At 43.3% G+C, this 21,246-nt stretch overlaps 2 protein-coding genes across 2 annotated transcripts; one reads left to right on the forward strand and one right to left on the reverse strand.

Annotated features, from left to right (window-relative positions):
• Nucleotides 1-351: 351 nt before the first annotated feature.
• Nucleotides 352-14,128, forward strand: LOC127807217 (triacylglycerol lipase OBL1-like). The gene is made up of 5 exons (XM_052344894.1): nucleotides 352-779; nucleotides 2,563-2,756; nucleotides 2,885-2,918; nucleotides 12,887-13,494; nucleotides 13,664-14,128. Exons 1-5 carry the CDS (start codon nucleotides 470-472, stop codon nucleotides 13,949-13,951), a joined length of 1,434 nt encoding a protein of 477 aa, XP_052200854.1. The 5' UTR covers nucleotides 352-469; the 3' UTR covers nucleotides 13,952-14,128.
• Nucleotides 4,135-5,712, reverse strand: LOC127807218 (uncharacterized). The gene is made up of 2 exons (XM_052344895.1): nucleotides 5,487-5,712; nucleotides 4,135-4,670 (listed from the first exon to the last, which is right to left on the reverse strand). The coding sequence occupies exon 2, from the start codon at nucleotides 4,654-4,656 to the stop codon at nucleotides 4,141-4,143; it is 516 nt and encodes a 171-aa protein (XP_052200855.1). The 5' UTR covers nucleotides 4,657-4,670; nucleotides 5,487-5,712; the 3' UTR covers nucleotides 4,135-4,140.
• Nucleotides 14,129-21,246: the final 7,118 nt, after the last annotated feature.

Consider the following 21,246-nt stretch of genomic DNA (forward strand, 5'->3'; position numbering starts at 1 on the left):
AATTAAAGCCTAAGGGGGGGGCAAAAATGCATGTCCCCGGGGAATGGGCTGGCCCCTGATGAAATATACGTAAAATAGTCTTGGACAGTTAACAAAGATGGATTGTAGTAACTTACAAGGCAATGTAATCTTCAATAATCAATGATAGTATGCGTCCCATATCCACCAAGCGTGCCAGTTGCTTTACAAAAAGGCAGCTAATCCGATCAAGCACGTTCATTGATTATGCAATTCTTTAACTCAAAACAATAAACAAACACACACATGGCAGTTAATTAATCACAGTCAATTACCTGCAATGCAAATCACAGATCCGGTGGGTTCAGACTTCTGCTTTGTTTAATTAAGGTATCCCACGCGGCGATGCATCGAGGGGGAGAGAGAGAGAGAGAGCGAGGCGCTAAGCAGACTGCTGAGACTTTGACAAAGCAACTCATCGTCATCTTCTCCATTTCATTGCAGCGACGCCATGGCTAATTCCAATCAACATTTCTGCAAGGATTACTTGGTGTTGAAGCCAGAACAAGCCAGTATATTTGATCTCGTCCGGATCTTGTATTCATCCGACATAGAAAAGAGAGGATTTATCGAATGCATAGAACCTGGAAATCTGAGAGCTTTCCGGCGGAGATGGCTCCTCTTCGTCTCGGTCCTGGCGCAGAAACTTCTCCTCTACCTGGAAAAGCCCATGTCTTGGACGGGCTATATCGTTGAGATGTGGCTAAATCTTCTGTCGAGCAATGGAGGCCTCGGAATGCTTCTTTTGAATCTCTTAAAAGGTTTGCTTCGCTTTCTCAATATTGTCCATTCTCATACTGAAAATCTGCATTTTGAATAAGGTTACTGGAAGATGCTGTGTATGTGTGTGCGCCTGCACCAAAGCATGCAAGCATTTCCTTTGGGTACATTCCCGCAAATCGAATAATAAGTTGTTTGCATTTGATTTGGTAACCAAACAGTTGTTTTTTCTTAATATCTTGTTTTATTTGGGAAAGCTTGAGTATTTGACATTTTTTTGAGTTATGAGTTTGTCCAATCAAGAATAATATGCTCGGCCCTATAGTTTCTTGCTCCGCTTGTAACTTAGATTCAATATATATTACTGTTACACTTAACTTTATTAACAATTCACTCTTAAACTTGAGATAATCTCATAGAAGAAGGTGATTGAGATAATCTCATAGAAGAAGGTGATTGAGATAATCTCATAGAAGGTGATTGACGATTTCAGAATGATCACATAACAAAGGGGAACCCAATTTGGCAACAAAAAGTAAAGATAAACTACCCAAGAAGGCTCAAACATGAAACCATTCTCTAGCCAATTTAGTTATAGATTGAGCTTGAGTAAATTGATTTGTTTGGTGCTAGAGAAAAAAAAAAAAAAATATAAACAAAGAATAAAACTTGATGTGTTTGCATCTGAAGTTACAGATCTACAATCTAAGAAATTCATCAACAAAAAGTGTTTATTTTCTTCGATTGAACAAGTTATTTGTAGTTACTATCATAATTGTGACATAATGGTAGATGGCAGAGTTGATTTAACTCTAAATCTCAAGTTTAAATATTATAAATCTCAGTTGTTCTTCCATTAAATTCCAACTGGTAATCTATCGAAAACTATTTGTCACCTTCTCAGCCTCCATACAGTTACCCCTTCCTCTTCCTCACCATCACCTCTGCCGTCGTTGATTGGAGTTTCAGGGAGGAGCCCCAATACTCCAATTGGCAAATGATGGTGAAACACTGACCAAATCGATGGATCTTTTAACTCAGACAATAGATCCTCTTTTCAAATTTAGTACCAGATCTGAAGAAGAAGAAGAAGAAGAAGAAGAAGAAGAAGAAGAATATGATCAGCAACTTAAACCAGACTGCCAGAACAAATCACGATCACCAGCATAAGAAGTCATCAACGAGCGGTGACGGCATAGTCTTCTTAACTAATTACGGCGACAGGTGCAGATCCAGCGCCAGTGAGACCAAAGGCTAAGGATGGACTATCAAACATGGCCGGAAAGGAACTGCCGGCTTATTACTCTCCAAAGAAAGACATTGTGGTGATCATAATGGAGGTTGATGACTTGGAGACTCAACAAGCAATCTCTTCTTTGATCTTTCATTGGAGCTGATTCGACATGGCATGAAAGAAGCGCAGATTTGGAAGGGAGTTCTCTAGAATTTAGGATTTAAACAGTAAGAGTGCGTTTGATAGCATTTAAGTGCAAATGAAAGTATTTTCCAACTTACATAAAAAATAAAAACCATCTCTCTCCTAGATGAAATTTTCTATAGAAAATAGGCAAAAACATGTTTTAATGATTGTATCATGAAATTAAATTCCATGAAAAATATAGTGTCTCAAACACCAAAGATAAAATTTAATTCCTTAAATGAGACATTTTTCATGCATCTTCTATACTATCAATTACATCCTAACGAATTATAACGATAAGATCTAAAGTAACTTGCACGTGCTTAATTGTTTGCGTTCCAAATTCTCGTTCTTAACTCTTGAGGAATTTAAGATTACATAATGTGGCATTAAATATCTGTTAGGATCGGCGGCGAAGCCAGAGAGATCTTCGGCCGCGTTCAGGTCGATTATTGCAGCCATTGACACCCGACTGGCATTAGATGGAAGCATCAGCAACAGTGACAATAGATATGGTGCATCACTGTCCATGATGGCGGCCAAGTTGTCGTACGAGAACGAAGCTTTTGTTGAAGCTATTGTGGAACATCGTTGGAAGGTAACTATATCGATTCATTGGCAGACCCACCATGTAAAATCAATTAAATCCTTTCCTTTTAAGCTTCTAATGTATATGATTTTGCTGTGACATGAGCAACATTTTGGCGTTTTGTTCTGCTTTTGCAGATGCAGTTCTTGGGGTTCTTTAATTTCTGGAACGGTAAGAAGATTGCTTCTTCTTCATTTATAAATAAATCCAAACCCATCAAGAAAACTAAAATAAGATTAATTAAATTCAGTCTAATTATAACTGATGAAGGATTTTCGGAAGTGGTAGCCGCACGTTCCCTTCTTGTCTCTCTGAATGTACCTGCAATGGAGACGGGGCTTGCTCCCCCGGTCGATCTCCGATGATTAAGTTAGTTTTTTGATCTAGGGTTCCTTGTCCCTTTTAAACTATGTTAATTGATGGAAAAAATAAGGAGAATCCCCCACCTTCCTCGCTTACCTCTTCTCGGGATAGGAATCATGAGGGATCTTCGGGATCTTCCTCCCGCTTTCTTCGGGACTTTCCCGATAAGGGTTTCGCGATAGCCTCCGCCTCCGAGGAGTTCGGGATAACTGTTGCCTCCGTGATCTTCGGTGGGATAGCCTGTTCCTGAGATCTCGGGGGTTTCTCTATTGAGTGCTTATCTGATTGACGTGGCAATGCTTGTCTGCTGTGTATCTTTTGACCGCTGTTTAGGTATTCGTCTCGGCGTAATTATGGGACCGAGGGCGTTCCCCTCATCACTTGCCCCCCCACTCCTTGAGCTCTTCGGCTTGAAGGGCCCGAGGAGTAGTAAGGCCCCTGAGGCTCTTCACTTTAACTCCTTTTTTTTTTTTTTTTTTTTTTGCGTCTGGCAGACGCGAAAATCAATCGGTTTTGACGGCGGTATCCCTTCCCTATGCGCTGTCCGAGGCCGTTTCGTCTTTCGAGCTCTGTCAGTGCGGGGTGATCAATGCTCATTATTGCTCGTCCTTTGGTCTCTTATCCCCGCAGTTTAATCTTTTAAAATGGGAACCCTTCAGTCCCTCTACTTCTCTTTTCGTGTGACTTTCCTTCAGTTTTAGCTTTTCTTGTGCCCGCAAGTGTTTTCCTCCTCTTTCGCCTCTCTTTCTCCTAGCTTTTTGCCATGGCGATAATCGGTTCTGGAAGGTTTAATCCCGCTGGTGCAGAGCTTATTGAGTGGGAAAAACATCCTGCTGCGTCGATTCCATGTCAATGGATGAGCCAAGCGGAATGTCAACAGTTTAGAGAAAAGTACAACGTCCCCGAAGAGTGGGAGGTAGAGTTCAACAGCCATCTACGAGCATGTCATCCCGTCGCCGGCCGCCTTTGCATTTATAAGTGTGCTTTTGACAGGGGCTTTCGGCTCCCTTCCCGGAGAAGAGTGATGACCCTACTTCAACATCTTACTATCGCTCCCGCCCAACTGTCTCCCTTCGGATGGCGATACTTGATGGGGTTCCTCCTTATTTGTCATTCTGGCAAAATTGAGCCAACTGGAGACCTCTTCGACTATTTCTTCACGACCAACCGCGACCCCGGAGGGTGGATCTCCATCTCCCCTCGGATCGTGAAAGATAGCCGTCTTCTCGCCTGCAAGGGATACTCTAATCTTGAGATTTCTGCTTCGACTCTCATGCAATCCGGCGGGTCGAAAGATTCTGATGATTGGAAGGAGCGTTTTGTCTTCGTCCGCCCCAGGCCATCCGGCTCTTCTCAAGAGATCTGGTCTGTCAGTAATGAGTGGACTCTGGACACTAAGCATAAGCGTCCGAGTGTCGAGACCATTGAAGATTTCGCCTGCCGACTTATGAAGAACAGTCGGAACTGGGAAGAAGGATGGCTCTCCAATCCCAGCCTTTCCCAAGCGGGTTTGGACGGCGAGAACTGTGAGCTCTTTTTCCTTCATCTTCTTCTTTTTCTCTCTCTTTTTCCTTTGTCTGTATTTGATTTTCGTTGTTGTCTCTTTCTTAGATGAAGAGGTCTGGGAAATATCTTATTCTGCTATCACCAAAGGAATGATTTTGGACTTCCCTGGGAGTAAAGGCCCTTCGGCACCTTCCGGCAACCAGAGGGTGTTGGAGAGGACTGCGCCTTCCGAGCGAATTCCAAAGAGCAAGAAGAGTAACAAGAAGAGCTCATTACCGTCCAGGTCGCGAAGGGCGGTGGAGGAAGACCCCGGGACCTTCCAAGAGGCTTCCAAGGGGAGCATTGCTGGGGGTTCGGGGGACCCATCTTCCCCGCTTCTCCTTTCTCAAACCAGAGGCTCTCCGACCGCCCGGCGAGAAGCCTCCACCATGCCTGCGCGTTTGCCGATCTCTCCCGAAGACGATTCGGCGACCATCGCTCAGGTGCTTGCTGTAGCTCGCGCAGAGGCCCAGAAAAGGCAAACCATGGCAGGTACGGAGTCCAGTGCTACGCCTCCCAGCATCCCTATCAGTTCGATTTTTAAACGAATTTTTACGCTATTGGCACCAGCGGGGCGTTCGGAGCTGACGGGAGAGGCTTCGCTGGAGGAGGCTTCGGTGTTGTCGGCGAAGGAGATTTTAGCGCGTCGAACGAAGCGTCGCAGGGTGGAAACCGCCTCCCCAGCTGCTGCTCCCTCCGAGCCTTCGGCTCCTGAAGCCACCAATTCTCCTTCAACGGCCTTAGTCTTACCGGAGACTCTACGAACTCCGAACGAGATCGACTATTGCGCTGAAATTCTAAGGGTGCGACCGTACTCCTTCTTCTTTTGACTTTTCGCTTTTTCTATGCGAGTAGGTCTTAATCTGTACTCTGCTTTTACTTCCTCAGAACCTTACGGAGTTCCAAGGTTTGGTCTCTCGACGAGAGTCCGAACTTCAAACTCGGATCATCTCCCTGGAGTCTGAAGTGGAAAGGCTTCGAGGGTTGGAATCTCTTTCTTCCCAACTGTCGGGTTTCGAGCACCGTGTTCATATTTTAACCAAGTCTGTGGAGCTGGCGCAAGAAGATGCTCGACTTGCCAACGAAGCCGAAGCTCAAGCTCGAGAGGATTTGGAGTTGGTTCAGAAGAACATGCTTGAGGCTAACCAGGCCAATTCCCGACTTGGGGAGGAGCTGGATTCCATTAAGGTTGTTAATCGCCAGCTTCAGGAGGATATAAAAAGACTCACTCTAGAGCTGAAGGAGGCCAAGAAGGGACAGGTCGAAGCGTTGGAGTCTTATTCCCGGTGCAAAGAAGACCTTCGTACTGCTCATGCCCAACTTCAATCTGCCCTCAAGGATGCCCAAGTGGCTTTTCAGAATGGTCGAGAGGATTTCCGAAGCTCTGAAGCTTATGCCGCAGAATTAGAAGGAGTTCTTCGGGGTGGGTTTGAGCATATGAGAAAACTCATCAAAGAGCGCTTCCCGAACTTGGATGTAGACTCCATCCCCTTCGATGTTGTCGCCGCCTTGTCTTCTTTAGAGTAGTCATTTTTTGTATTAAAACCTGTTGTCGTAATAATAAAAGTGTTGGGATCAGGCTTGATTCTTCCTCTTTCCTTTCTTTTTTTTTTTTTTTTTACCCTTCCTGCTCATCGCAAGACTTGGTCTTCGTCGCTTGCTCAAAAGGAAAAGGGTTCGGCTCCGGCCCCCCAAGGATCGCGCCTGATCCACGCAATCTTAAGCCTTTCGAGGATTCGGGACCCTCCAAGGATCACATCTGATCTTTTGCTTTTGCCGGAGGTTCGGGCCTCCCAGGATCATATTTGATCCTTTGTTTTTGTCGGGATCATATTTGATCCCTTGTTTTTGTCGGGGGTTCGGGCCCCCCGAGGATCATATCTGATCCTTTGCTTTTGTCGGGGGTTCGGGCCCCCCGAGGATCATATCTGATCCTTTGTTTTTGTCGGGGGTTCGGGCCCCCCGAGGATCATATTTGATCCTTTTTTTGTCGGGATCATATTTGATCCCTTGTTTTTGTCGGGGCTTCGGGCCCCCCGAGGATCATATCTGATCCTTTGTTTTAGTTGAGGGGTCTAGCCCCGTTGAAGGTATGTCAATTCTTTCCCTTCGCGCTGATGTGCCTTCCCAGATCTTTGGAAATGATGAGTTTTTACGCATAGGAGAAAAAATGAATTTATTCCTGGATAGCATACGCAAAGCAATAAAAAAGAAAAGATGCCAAGACATATAATGTAAAATTATTACTAAGAGATCATATGAAGATAATAAAGAGCTATCACTGATAGAACTTCCTCAAGTTCTGCACGTTCCATGCGTTTTTCACCGGTGTACCTTCGAGGGTCTGTATTTTGTATGCCCCCGGGCTGAGGACTTCTGTTACTTTGTAAGGACCTTCCCAATTTGCTGTTAACTTATCTGTTTCTCGGGCTCCCTGAACGTCTGCTCGCCTTAGTACCAAATCTCCTGGTAGAAAGTTTCGTGCTCTTACTCGTCGATTGTAGTATCTCTCTATGCGCTGATTATAAGCAGCTTGTTGAATCTTTGCCTGGTCACGAAATTCATCAAGGAAATCTAGGTTGTCCCTCAAACTCTGCTCATTGGATTCAGGGTCGAATAGCTCTACTCGTAGCGTAGGTACTCCAATTTCAACTGGGATTAATGCTTCCGAGCCGTAGCATAGACTGAAAGGAGTCTCTCCCGTGGAGACCTTCGCCGTAGTCCGGTAAGACCACAGAATGCTTGATAGTTCTTCTACCCAGCTACCCTTCGCCTTATCTACTCTTGTTTTTAACCCACGCAACAGAGTTCTGTTAGCGAGTTCGATTTGGCCATTAGCTTGGGGGTGAGCTACCGAGGTGAATTGCTGCTTGATTCCCAACTCCTGGCACCATTCCCGAACGGATCGATCAGAAAATTGAGTGCCGTTGTCTGAGATCAGCACCCGAGGAACTCCGAAGCGACAGACTACATTCTTCCATAGAAACTGTTTCACCCGGCGAGAAGTAATAGAGGCCACTGCTTCAGCTTCAACCCACTTTGTGAAGTAATCGATAGCGGCTATGATGTACTTGACCTGTCCAGCTGCTGGGGGAAAAGGTCCCAGGATGTCTATACCCCATTGGGCGAAGGGGCATGGTGTGGCGAGATGAGTTAGCGCGACTGCCGGCACATGGACCAAGTTAGACGTTTTCTGGCACCGGTCGCAAGTTCTAACCCGCTGTTCGGAATCTCGTACCATTGTTGGCCAATAATATCCCTGTCGTAGGGCCTTTTGACTAAGCGCCCGAGCCCCGATGTGGTTTCCACATATTCCTTCATGAATTTCCCGTAGGATGTAGTCTGCTTCGCGAGGTCGGATACACTTGAGCAGCGGTTGTGAAAAAGACCTTCTGTATAGTTCCCCCCCGACTAACACGAAATTTCGGGCTTTTCGTTTGACCTCCCGTGCCTCCGAGTCGTCTTCCGGGAGCTTTTCCTCTCTTAAATATGACACCAGGGGGTCCATCCAGCTAGGCTCGTCATCGATACAAAATTGGTCTGCGGCTTCTTCGATACTCTTTTGCGGAAGAGATTCGATCCGAATTTCTCGAGAGCTTGTAGGGAAAGAGGAAGAGGCGATTCGGGACAGCAAGTCCGCCTCTGTATTCATGGCTCGAGGGACGTATTCCACCTTTACGTGTTGGAAACGCGCCATCAGCTCTTTGGCTAGGGTCAAGTATTGCGCCATGTGACTTTCTCGGGCTTCATATTCTCCATTCACCTGCTGCACCACTAAGTTAGAATCTGAACTCACCTCGACGTTTTGAGCCCCCAACTGTTCAGCCAACCTCAGCCCAGCCAATAAGGCCTCATATTCTGCTTCGTTGTTAGATGCTCGGAATTCAAAATGTAGCACGTAAGGCCATATTTGCCCTTCGGGACTCTTTATCATTAATCCTGCCCCATCGCCGCCCGAGGTCGAGCTTCCGTCTACCGCCACTAACCATGGTTTCTGGTTTTCTTCGGGACCTTCGGGAGCTCTTATCCCTTCGGCGATGAAGTCTGCTAGCGACTGCGCCTTAATGGCCGGTCGCGGCCTATACTCAATGTCGAAGGCGGTGAGCTCTACTGCCCACTTCAACATCCGGCCTGAAAGCTCTGGCTTGCTAAGAACCTGCTTCAAGGGTTGGTTAGTAAGCACTATAATCGTATGAGCTTGAAAGTAGGGTCGGAGTTTCCTCGCCGATGTTATTAAGGCGAACGCCAGTTTTTCCATAGGAAGATACCGAACCTCGGCTCCCGATAATCGTTTACTCGCATAATAAACGGGCCTCTGGATCCTATTTTCTTCTCGGATCAACACCGAGCTGACGGCCTCGTTGGCCACCGCCAGATATATGTATAATGGTTCTCCGGGCTTCGGTTTGGTAAGAACCGGAGGCGTGGCTAGGTGCTCCTTAAGCTTTTCGAAAGCTCGCTGGCATTCAGAATTCCATTCGAAGTTGTTTGCTTTCGATAAGACCTTGTAGAAAGGAAGGCCTTTTTCTGCCAAACGGGAAAGGAATCTGCCCAAGGCTGTCATCCTACCCGTAAGGCTCTGTACCTCTTTCACATTCCTCGGGGCCGGCATATCCATGATAGCTTTGACCTTTGCAGGGTTTACCTCGATCCCTCGGTGGTGTACTATGTAGCCTAGGAACTTTCCTGCAGAAACGCCGAAAGCACATTTGACAAGATTAAGTTTCATATGGAGCTTACGAAGGGTTTTGAAGCATTCCTCCAGGTCCTCCGGATGACATTCGGCTACCATACTTTTTACCAGCATGTCGTCGACGTAAGCCTCCATATTTCTCCCGAGTTGTTGTTGAAAAAGCTTATTTACCAGGCGCTGGTAAGTGGCTCCTGCGTTCTTTAATCCGAAAGGCATTACGGTGTAGCAGTAGGTTGCCTTGTTGGTGATGAATGCCGTTTTCTCCTGGTCCTCCGGGTGCAATGGAATCTGGTGATATCCCTGAAAAGCATCTAGGAAACTCATGAGCGAACATCCAGCAGTTCCATCAATTAGGGCGTCAATCCTCGGGAGTGGGTAGCTATCTTTTGGGCAGGCTTTGTTAAGATCGGTGAAATCAATGCAAAGTCTCCACTTGCTCTGCCCTTTGGGAACCAGCACAACATTCGCTAGCCAATCTGGATAATCCACCTCCCGAATGTGGCGCGCAGCTGCTAACTTTGCGATCTCCTCCTCGATCGCCCTCGCCCTATCAGGGGCGAAGCTTCGTTTTTTCTGTCTGACAGGCTGAAAGCCTGATCGGACCCCCAGCCTGTGTGTCATTACCTCTGGATTTACTCCTGGCATATCCCGGGCTGTCCACGCGAAGATATCTGCATATTGTCTAAGGAGTGATATTATTTGACTCCTTAGCGGATCTTTTAACTCCATACTCACTCTTACACATCGACTTGGGCAATTTTCTTCCAGAGGTACTTCTTCCAATTCATCCACCGGCTCCGCTGTTTTGGGATCTTCAGGTCCTTCTAGTAGAAAACTGACCTCCTTCGGGGGGTCAGCATCCTTCTGCAACCCTGCTTCTTTACTCTTCGCCATACCTATAGAGGCCATGTAACATTCACGGGCTAAGCGCAAATCTCCCCGCACTTCGCCCGTCCCCCTGTCCGTGGGAAACTTCATCATCATATGATACGTGCTTGGGATGGCTCGGAGGGCATTGAGACCCGATCTTCCCAGAATCATGTTGTAAGCCGAAGGCACGTCTGCTACCAGGATATCTAGCATAACACGAGAAGTTCGGGAACCTCTCCCTACCGTCAACGGGAGTTGAATAATCCCTTCTGAATATACGGCTTCACCATCAAATCCCACCAAAGGGACCCTCGCTGCCCTTAGCTGTGTCATTTCATACCCCATGCCTAAGAAGGCTTGCCGATACAAGATTTCTGAAGAGCTTCCTGGATCCACAAGGATCCGCCGAAGTTCCCACTTCCCGAGTTCAGCTGTTATCACCAGTGGGTCATTTTGAGTCGGGTACCCCGGGAGGTCGCTATCTGAAAAAGAGATTGGATCCACGTTCCTCGATCTTTTCAGCCGGGTCGTATTACTTTTTTCGTCCTTCATGACTGGGACCTCCCCCGCCGCGAGTGTGTGGAATATCGGAGGCTGAGGATGATCATCTTCTCTTCGATGTGATCTCTCCCGCTGGGCCCGATTTCGATCCTCCGCGCGGTCTCTCTTGGGGGGGCTTCTTGATCGCGACCGTCGATCCTTTCTCCCCTGAGAATCACCTGTTTTTGCCACGTAGCTCCTCAGGAAACCCCGATTGATAAGTTCCTGAATCTCCTCCTTTAATTGGTGACACTCTTCCGTGTCATGACCATGATCTCGGTGGAATCGGCAATATTTACTTCTGTTCCTTTTGTCAGATGGTGCCTTCATCGGTCGAGGCTTTTTCAAGTAATCTTTTCCCTCAATAGTAGCGAGGATTTCTGCCCTCGGGGCGTTCAGAGGAGTGAAACCCGCCGAATCCCACCGAGGGCGATGCTTTTCTCTTCGGTCGTCACTCCTCCTTTCCTCGGGATGCTTCTTTTTATCCTTCTTCTCCACATGCTCCGCCCTCTTAGCCTGCATGACCTCTTCGGCATTTATGTACTTCGTGGCCCGGCCCAATATGTTCGTGAACGCGCTGGGAGGCGTTTTGGCTAATGATTGGGCGAAAGGGCCGGGCCTCAGGGCGTTCTGGAATGCCACCATAGCAACATTGTGGTCAAAGTTCTCGATGCTCAGGGCTTCCATATTAAATCGTGAAACGAAATCCTTCAAGGGCTCTCCTTGGTTCTGCTTCATACTCACCAAGGCCATGGTGGACCTTCGGTGTCTTCGGAGAGGTGCAAAGTGCGCCAGAAAGCTGCCCCGGAGTTGCGCAAAGCTTATGATGGAATGATGAGCCAGGTTTGAGTACCACGCCCGTGCGTGTCCCTCCAGAGTGGCCAAGAAAACTCTACACCACATCGCGTCTGAGGCGTCCTGTACCATCATATGCGAGGTAAAGAGATCCAGGTGATCCATCGGGTCGGTGGTCCCTGTGTAGGGCTTAATGGCCGGGATACGGAGACGTTCTGGTGGTATGGCCGCCATGATCTCTGGGCCAAGGGGCTGATTTATCCTTGGTCCCTGAGCCTCTCCGGTCCTTGGCTTTAGGGCGGCCATCTCCTCCTCCAACTGCCGCAATCTTCTTTCCTGCCGCTGCTGCACAAACGACAAGTCAAGAGACTCGGCCGCCTCGCCGTCATCTGGCCCTGGCCTCTGCGGATTCTCGTCCCGTCGATAAGATTCCTCTTCTCTTGGGGGCTCGCGCCTTTCCTCCGCCCGAGAGTGCTGGGCTTGCTGATGCTGGCCATCTAGAAAACCCATGAGTAACTCCGTCAATCGTTGTACTTGACCCTCCAGAAGTGCTATCCGATCAGGAGGAGGCGGAGGGCCCTCCGGACTCCGAGCCCTCCCCGGCGGGCTTCGGGGAGGGTTCTGCTGACTCGGTTCCGGAACGGGGTTGCTCCCCACGGCCCTAGACGGCTGTCTTCTGGTCGCCATTCACGGTTGAGAAGATTGTCCGCTGCACTGGAAAGACAGAAGAGAAGAATGTCGGCCCCACGGTGGGCGCCAATTGATGAAGGATTTTCGGAAGTGGTAGCCGCACGTTCCCTTCTTGCCTCTCTGAATGTACCTGCAATGGAGACGGGGCTTGCTCCCCCGGTCGATCTCCGATGATTAAGTTAGTTTTTTGATCTAGGGTTCCTTGTCCCTTTTAAACTATGTTAATTGATGGAAAAAATAAGGAGAATCCCCCACCTTCCTCGCTTACCTCTTCTCGGGATAGGAATCACGAGGGATCTTCGGGATCTTCCTCCCGCTTTCTTCGGGACTTTCCCGATAAGGGTTTCGCGATAGCCTCCGCCTCCGAGGAGTTCGGGATAACTGTTGCCTCCGTGATCTTCGGTGGGATAGCCTGTTCCTGAGATCTCGGGGGTTTCTCTATTGAGTGCTTATCTGATTGACGTGGCAATGCTTGTCTGCTGTGTATCTTTTGACCGCTGTTTAGGTATTCGTCTCGGCGTAATTATGGGACCGAGGGCGTTCCCCTCATCAATAACCAAAAAGAATTCAAACAATTCTTACTATATGAAGTGTTTTAGATACAATTTTGCCTATTCCAATCCATATAAATTGTTCGGAGCAGATTACGAGGAAAAAGCTTCAACAACAGCCATCTTGTTCAAGGACAACACCTCCAACCTAATGGTGGTGGCATTCAGAGGCACTGAGCCATTCAACGCGGACCAGTGGCGGACAAATGTCGACTTCTCATGGTACGAGCTTCAAGGCGCGGGTAAAATCCACGGTGGCTTTATGAAGGCCCTGGGCCTCCAACGCAGAACAGGCTGGCCCAAGGAGATAGGAGCGCCTTCGGGCACACCCCCTTTTGCTTACTACACACTCAGGGAGAAGCTGAGAGATTTAACGCGGGAGGATGAGGGGGCAAAGTTCATCGTGACGGGACACAGCCTGGGAGGGGCGCTAGCAATTCTGTTTGGGGCAGTGCTAGTGTTACACGAGGAGGCAGAGCTGTTGGAGAGGCTGGAAGGGGTGTACACTTTCGGGCAGCCAAGGGTGGGGAACGAGCAATTTGGGGAGTTCATGAAGGAGAAGTTGAGGCTTCATGATGTCAAGTATATGAGGTATGTTTACTCCAATGATGTGGTGCCTAGATTACCATACGATGACAAAACTCTGCTGTTCAAGCATTTTGGGCCCTGCCTCTACTTCAACAGCCGCTACAAGGGCACGGTTAGTGCGCACCATACTTTTACTCTTTTGCCTTTTTTTCTTTTATTTATCTGTCGTTGATGATTCTCATTTGGAACTCTATTTGGCATGTAGAGGGCAATCAATTCTTTACTCTATCTAGGTGTATAGTTTGGAGTGACTTCTTGCTAACGAATTGGCTAGCACACAGGTTTTGGAGGAGGAACCAAACAAGAACTACTTTTCGTTGCTGTTGGCAATACCCAAGAGCTTGAATGCAGCGTGGGAGCTAATGAGGAGTTTCATTATCCCATATATCAAGGGCCCAGAGTACAAAGAAAGCTGGGCTTTGAGGCTATTGCGGGTGGTTGGATTGGTGATGCCAGGACTCTCGGCCCATTTTCCTCAAGACTACGTCAATGCTACTAGATTGGGATCCTTCTCTTGGCAAGTTGATCGCCAAGACGCAGCACCTCAACAAGGTTATAAATGTGACTAGCTAGTAACAATATATTCTCCATATACATGACTTCCTATCATCAATGTATAATTAGTTCTAGTCATTTATTATTTTGTAAATTCTATTCGACTATTATTTATCAAGACTTAAAAGTGTTATCCACCCAAAAAATGAAAACAAGCAATAGAGGGAAAATAGGGTATCTTAACACCTTAATCATTCGATAATAAAGGCATTTTCATAATATCATGTGATTAATGATAAATGTATGTTTAGCTTTAAACGTCCTTTGAAAATAAAAAGGGTTAAGCAAAAAACTCTAAAGCTGCGTTCTCTTTGCTTTTTAATTTTCAGTTTTGAGTTTTGAATTCATTTTCAGTTTTTGGTTTTGATAATCTGTTTTTAGAAAATTAAAAATGCGTTATCTTTGTCATTTTGAAAAACTATTTTTCAAAACAGAAAATTAGAAAACGCGTTCTTTTTGAAATTTTGAAAATATTTTTTAATGATATTTTATTCAATAAATTTGATTATTAAGTAAATTATAAATATTTAATGTTAATATATTATTAAAAAAATATATACATTTTAAAGTTAATGAATTTTGTAATATTTTTTTTCCATTACAATAATAAAATATGAATAAATAAATAAATAGATGTATTTTGAGTTTAGAGTTTGTTTTGGATGAAAACACTCAAAACAACTTTTTGTTGTTTTGAGTTTCCTTTATAATTTTTTGTTTGTTTTTAAAAATACATTTTTAAAAACAGTAAAAAGAACGCGTTTTCATTATTTTAGAAAACTAAAAACTAAAAGTAACTTGAAAACAGCAAAGAGAACGCAACCTAAAGTTCCCATGTTTCCCTAATAATTCCCCCCACTCCGCCACCCCTTGCTTTGTTCTTAACCCATCTTTAGTTCTTGTGATTTTCAACCATTCATTTTGCTGATGGGTTTTGTGCATGCGATAATCCCCCCAATCGACTGTAGGCCCAGTGATCTTGGTCGCCTTAAGGAACTGGCCCATTTGATTGAGATGTTGAATCAATGTACAAAATTATACATAAATATAGAACAACGCATAACACTTTTAAGATTTTGAATTTGTACCTGTTTGAGCCATGATCAAGAATAAGATGAGACTAATTCATAAACTTGGACTAATCAAGGAAATTGTCCAGACTAGTCTCCTTCTTTCTCTGTACAACGTGATGACAATTTTTAATGCGTAGAACTCAAAAGAGGTGAGAGAAATTGAATGAACCTAACCTATTATATAACAATTATTTTAGGTCACCCATTAAGGCCCAATATAAGCTTTAAGCCCACACCACTGTCAGCCCTTATCTACAAAAAAATAGGTGACCTGATCCATTCTTAAAAAATCACAAATAATATAGGATAAACACTCTCCAATTTATTAAAAATTGAAAAACATCTACAATTGATCTTAGCCCACAATAAGGAAATTTCGAACTTTTTCCCACTTGGGCAGTGCCAATTGTTATTTATTTTTACATACCTTTAAATATGTACATATATATATATATGTATATAATTGGATTAAGAAACCTTTAATGTGGCCACAATTTGAGAAAAAAGAAAATAGAGTCTAGAGATAACACTTTTAATATGATCTGATATAATTGTATAGTAGTGATATTACAACCTAAGAAGGAGGTGAATTGAGTTATTTAAAATTTTTGATTGAATTTGAATTTTTTTTTGTTAAAATATGGGGATGTAGAGAAAATGATGGTGATTGGTGAAAATGCTTAACAAGAAAAATGAAATGAAAAATAAAAGCAACAAAGGGACACGCAAGATTTATAGTGGTTAAGTTAAATGGCTTAATTCACTACCTTAACTTCTCAATAAAGATTTCAAGCACTTCACTATTCTCTTACTTGATCACAAGTAGATCTTCTAGTTCATAAGATTAGGAATTACAACCTCCTACAATCAACGTAGACCCTCTAGCACACTTGCTCAAAAATACAATCAAATTACAACAAAAATGAATATGAGAGAAGAATCTCTCAGTAACAAGATCTCTCAAAACAACACAAGACTTGTAACAATAGATACAAATGTAGAACAAAGCCTTAAGAGAGAGAAAAGGTTTAAAAACAATTTGAGCTCTTAAGTAGATGGACAATTGAATGCTTGTAATAAATTTTCTAAGAGCTTTAAATGATCCACTAGCCCTTTATTTATAGTGCCTGGTGAGTGCTTCCAAAAATATGGACTTTGGTGGTAGTTGGGGGTATTAAATGATCTTCCAAAACTAGCTGCTGGAGAAGTTTACCAGAAAAACAGTTAACAGATTAGTACAAAATTTTGAAAATCGATCGACATTAGGAGCAAAAACAATCGACATGCTGAAAAATGATTGATCGACTTCTATGCAATGACTGTTGATTGCACTTGGCCGAGAACTATCATTTGACTAGTTGACAGCCTATGAAGGCCGGTTGATAGCAAGAACAAAAATAGTCGACCTTTCCTAAAAACTGGTTGACAGCTTGTCCTTTATTTTTAAAAGAATTTTGAAATATTTTGCACCATTTTCTCTAGCACTTTAAAACTAATTATGAAACAAATTCAGGAGAATGTTTCGAATCATAAAACTTTTTTTTCCAATCTCCTTCAAGATGTTTTGAGAGAAATGATTTGCATTTGAAATTGATTTTCATTTGAAACCAAAATGATCTTATAAATTGATTTAGGGCATAGATATAAAACTAATGTTTTTCATCATTAAAACAAAAAACAAGAGCAAAACAACATGATCCTGTCTAAAAAAATTGCTAACATTAGAATTATAGATGTCATTACATCATTGATAAATGTAAATTTATCCATGGTTTCAAATGTTAACCATTTTATTAACATAGTTCCAGATAAGGTAGTGTGGCAATGAAATAACGTTCCAAATGTGATCCTATAAATGTTATTTCATTGTTGATCCTTAATATAGTTTCTTTATCAAAATTGCTTTAATAATAAGCTAAAGAAATCAGATTCCTTTATCAAAATGTTTCAACAATAAACTAGTAGAATATCTAAGCTTCAATAATAAGCCAATATGTCTTCATAAAATATCATGATGGTGTTATAAAAAGACATATGAAATTGTTGACATAATAGTCCTACTCAGGGCAACACTAAACCTTAAGATTCCCATAACATAACATATTCCATAATGTGCACACATATAAAACAAACAATATAATATGTATAGAAAATAAAGAATAGAAAATTTGAATTCATCAAGACAATTACCTTAACTCTAGAAATGAAATTTCTGAGCCACTTAGCATGGGCCCTAGCCTCAAAACAGGCTACAACTTTAGCTTACATGGAGGATGAAGTCACTATAGATTGCTTTGCACTTTTCTAAAAAATAACACCATTTGCCTGCATGAAAATATAGCCAGTAATAGATTTTCCATCTTCCAAAGTTTCCACCTTACCAACATCAAGTACCCTATTACTTCAATTTTATCAATCCTCCTGTAAACCGACATATATATGATTCTTGGTTTTCTGCAAATATCGCATCACCTTCTTTGCAGCTATCCAATCATCATGACCAGAATTTGATGAAAATCTTCCAAGCATATTCACAACATAGGCAATATCTGATTTTGGACAAATCTAAGAATACATTAGACTCCCAACAACACTTGCATAAGGAACATTCTTCATAGACTCATTTTCAATCTTATTTCTCAGGCAATGTTCTTTAATTTTTCTCCTTTACATATAGGAATAATAGTGGAATCACAATTCTACATGTTAAATCTAGTAAGAACATGATCAACATAAGCCCATTGAGACAAACTGAGAACTTTTATTGTTTTATATCTATGAATCTCAATCCCAAGAACAAAAGATGTCCCTCTAAAATCTTTCATGTCAAATCTATCAGAAAAAATCTTCTTTGTTTCATGAAGTAGTCCTAAATCACTGTTGGCAAGTAATATATCATCAACATACAACACCATAAAATGAATTTACTCCCACTAACCTTAAGATAAATGCAAGATTCAATAGTGTTTTCCTTAAAACCAAAAATTGGACTATTTCATGAAATTTGAGATACCATTGTCTAGAGACTTGCTTAAGGCCATAAAGGGGCTTCTCCAACTTATAGACCATATGCCCTTTTCCAACTTCCTTAAAACCTTAAAGTTGCTGCATGTACATCTCGTCATGAAGGTTTTCTCTCAAAAAAGCCATCTTAAAATCCATCTAGTGAATTTCCAAGTCTAAATATGTTGTGAGAGCCATGATAATTCTAAAAGAATCTTTTGTTGATACAGGAGAAATTTTTTTAGTGCAATCAACTCCATGCCTTTGAGTGTATCCCTTAGCAAGTAATTTGGCCTTAACATGCTCAACTTTGCCCTTAGAATATAGTTTATTCTTGTACACCCACTTGCAACCAACTAGCTTGAATCCTTTAGGAAGTTCAACAAGTTTCCAAACCTTATCTTGAGTCATGGATTGCATCTCATCTTTCATAGCACTTATCCACATATCCACATATCTGATTGAGGGCCATTGTTGTTATGTTTTTTATGATGTTTTGATAATGGAAAATGTTATATCTTTGGAATTTGAAAATAATATATATTATATCTTTAGCATTTGAAAATGAAATATATTTTATTTGTGGAAATAAAAAATGAAAAATCCAAACTATGCCAAGGACCCATGTGCTTTCAATGTATTCAAAAACTTTAGTAGCATGAAGAAAATAGTCGACCATTTATTTTTTTTAAAGAAGTTGACCATTTTTAAGTATTGTCAACTGTTTGCCCAAAGTTGTTAGTGTGTTTCATATTTCTTGAAGAAAACAGTTGACTAGTTTGAAAGACTATCAACAATCTCTTCAAAACAGGTTTAAATAGCTAGTTTTTGTAGGTATTAAATCACTCAAACAACTATTGAATTCAAAGTGTTGTTGCTGGAATACAATAATTAAATTTATATGTCATACGAAACAACTTGGTAGAGCCTGGTGAGGAGATGGGGAGTAAGGTTTATGCCAGCAAGGATTGCTAATGGGAGCCTAGATGGAGGATGGCTCGATTCGTTATCCGGGAGAGTAGGATCCTCAAGGCGAAGCTCAATTCGTTGTCCGAGAGAGCAAAGAGGGTACATTGAGTCTTCGAATACCTGGTGAGTCTTTGAGAGACTTCCTCCATGATGACTCGAGTTCTCAGTTGGTTGGTCTTTAGATGGGTTAGCTGTGGAGGAGGTATCCGAATGAGTAGGCTTCGAAAGAGTTAGGGGAGTCTCCGAATGAGTTTACGATACAAACATATTTAGAAAGCACGCGAGGAGCTCCCCCACACGGGCCCTCCGATACTTAAGTTAGATAATGCCATGGTGTAAAGTGAAGTATGCATGTACACTATATGAAGCTGTGGATGAGCGTTTTCGGATGGGAGTCTTCGGATGGGTTTGGGTTTGAAGTGTTGGACTTAGGTATGAGTCTTTGGGTCTTAGATCTGGGTCCTCTCCATTTTTTTAGTGAATACTTGGGGGTATTTATAGGCCATGATGGTGGGGGCCACATCACACGTGGCATACATGAGGTGGCCTAGAAAACTCTTTGGGCAAGAAGGCTATTAATAAAGCTAGAGGGCCTGGAGGTACCTTCGAGGATAAGATGCCCTGGAAGAGAATCATTTGGATGGGTCTCCACAAAAACTCTTCGAAGTCATCAAGAGGCTTGGGCTTAGAAGACTCTTCGAAGTGAGTCTTTTAGCTTAGGATCTTAAGGGCTTGACTTCCTTGAAGACTCTTAGAAGTCATTGGGTGACTTTGACTCGAAAGATTCTTCAGATAATTCTTAGGCTTAGGCCTGATGATCTTAAAGGTATGGTTGGCCTGAAGACTCTTCGAAGTTATTAGGAGACTTTTGTCTGGAAGACTCTTTAGGGTCATCCGGGTCTTCGGCTTTCTTGGATTCTTATTGGATTTTTGGGTTTGATTTTTCTAGGCCACCCCATAACAATGGCTTCCTACTCTTTCCTTCAGTTACAAGGAAAAGAGAAGAGTATAATGTCTCTAAGAGCTCGATGTCTCGAAAACTAGGATACAAATTAGATTGGATTGAGTCAAGATTGAGCTGTTTTAAGTTATGAGAGGAAAGTCTTCGGATGACTTGGCAACGATTTGTCTTTTGAGGACTTAGCTATATATAAATAGGTGGTGGCCCCATGAGGGCCATATCTTCCACTTGATTTTTACTCGAAGGCTTTGAGTCATCCGGTGTACTCGAAAAGTCTTCAGTAAAGTCAAGTCCTTAAGATCCTAAGCCCAAAGCTCACTCCATAGACTCTTTCGGGCCCAAGTCTCCTAATAACTTTGAAGAGTCTTTGTAGAGACCCATTTGAAGGATTCTCTTTCGGGGCTTCTCATCCCTGAAGGTATCTTTAGGCTTTTCGGCCTCATCCACAGCCTTCTCACTTGAAGAGTCTTCCAGGCCATCTTATGCATACCACGTGTCACGTGGTCGCCACCATCATTGCTATAAATACCCTCGAGTACGCGCTCAAAAAGGGAAATGACCTAGATCTAAGACTCAAAGACTCAGACCTAAGTCCAACACTTCAGACCCAAACCCATTCAGAGACTCCCATCTGAAGACACTCATCCATAGCTTCATTTAGCATACATGCATGCTTCACTTTACACAATGGTATCATCTGACTTAGGTATCGAACGGTCCGCATGGGGAGCTCCCCGCGTGCCTTCTAACTATGTTTATGTCACAGACTCATCCGAAGACTCCCCCAACTCTCCTAGAGCCTACTTATCTGGATACTTCCACCATATGTAAAGACCAGCCAACCAATGACCCTAGTCATAAGGGAGCAAGTCTCCTAAAGATTCACCAGGCATTCGAAGACTCAGGGTACTGAAAGTAAAGCAAGATCGCTACGAGGCAAGCAGCGTAGTTCAAAAATTTTGAACCTTACCCCGATCCCAGCGATTGGATCAACGTCGAAATCAAATCATTCACAAACAAATAAATAAATCTAACCTTTAGATTATCGAGTCGTTCGCGGATTCGAGCCGTCCAAGCGTCCGGCCTCTAACTCGTGATACGTGGCACGCGTCCGTTGGCAAGGAGAGCGGAATAGGAGTGCTAGCTTCTTCTCCTTTGCGCGGCTTGTGTATGGACGGTAAAAGAACACCCACGTTTCAAATCGATGCCAAAAGAAATGGGGAAGAGTGAACGGCAATGCGTTTTTCAACTCTTGAAAAACGACACCAAAAATCACCACAATAATGGGCAACCTATAAAAGGA

The sequence above is a fragment of the Diospyros lotus genome, chromosome 8, assembly GCF_014633365.1.
Source record: "Diospyros lotus cultivar Yz01 chromosome 8, ASM1463336v1, whole genome shotgun sequence".
NCBI classification, from domain to species: domain Eukaryota; kingdom Viridiplantae; phylum Streptophyta; class Magnoliopsida; order Ericales; family Ebenaceae; genus Diospyros; species Diospyros lotus.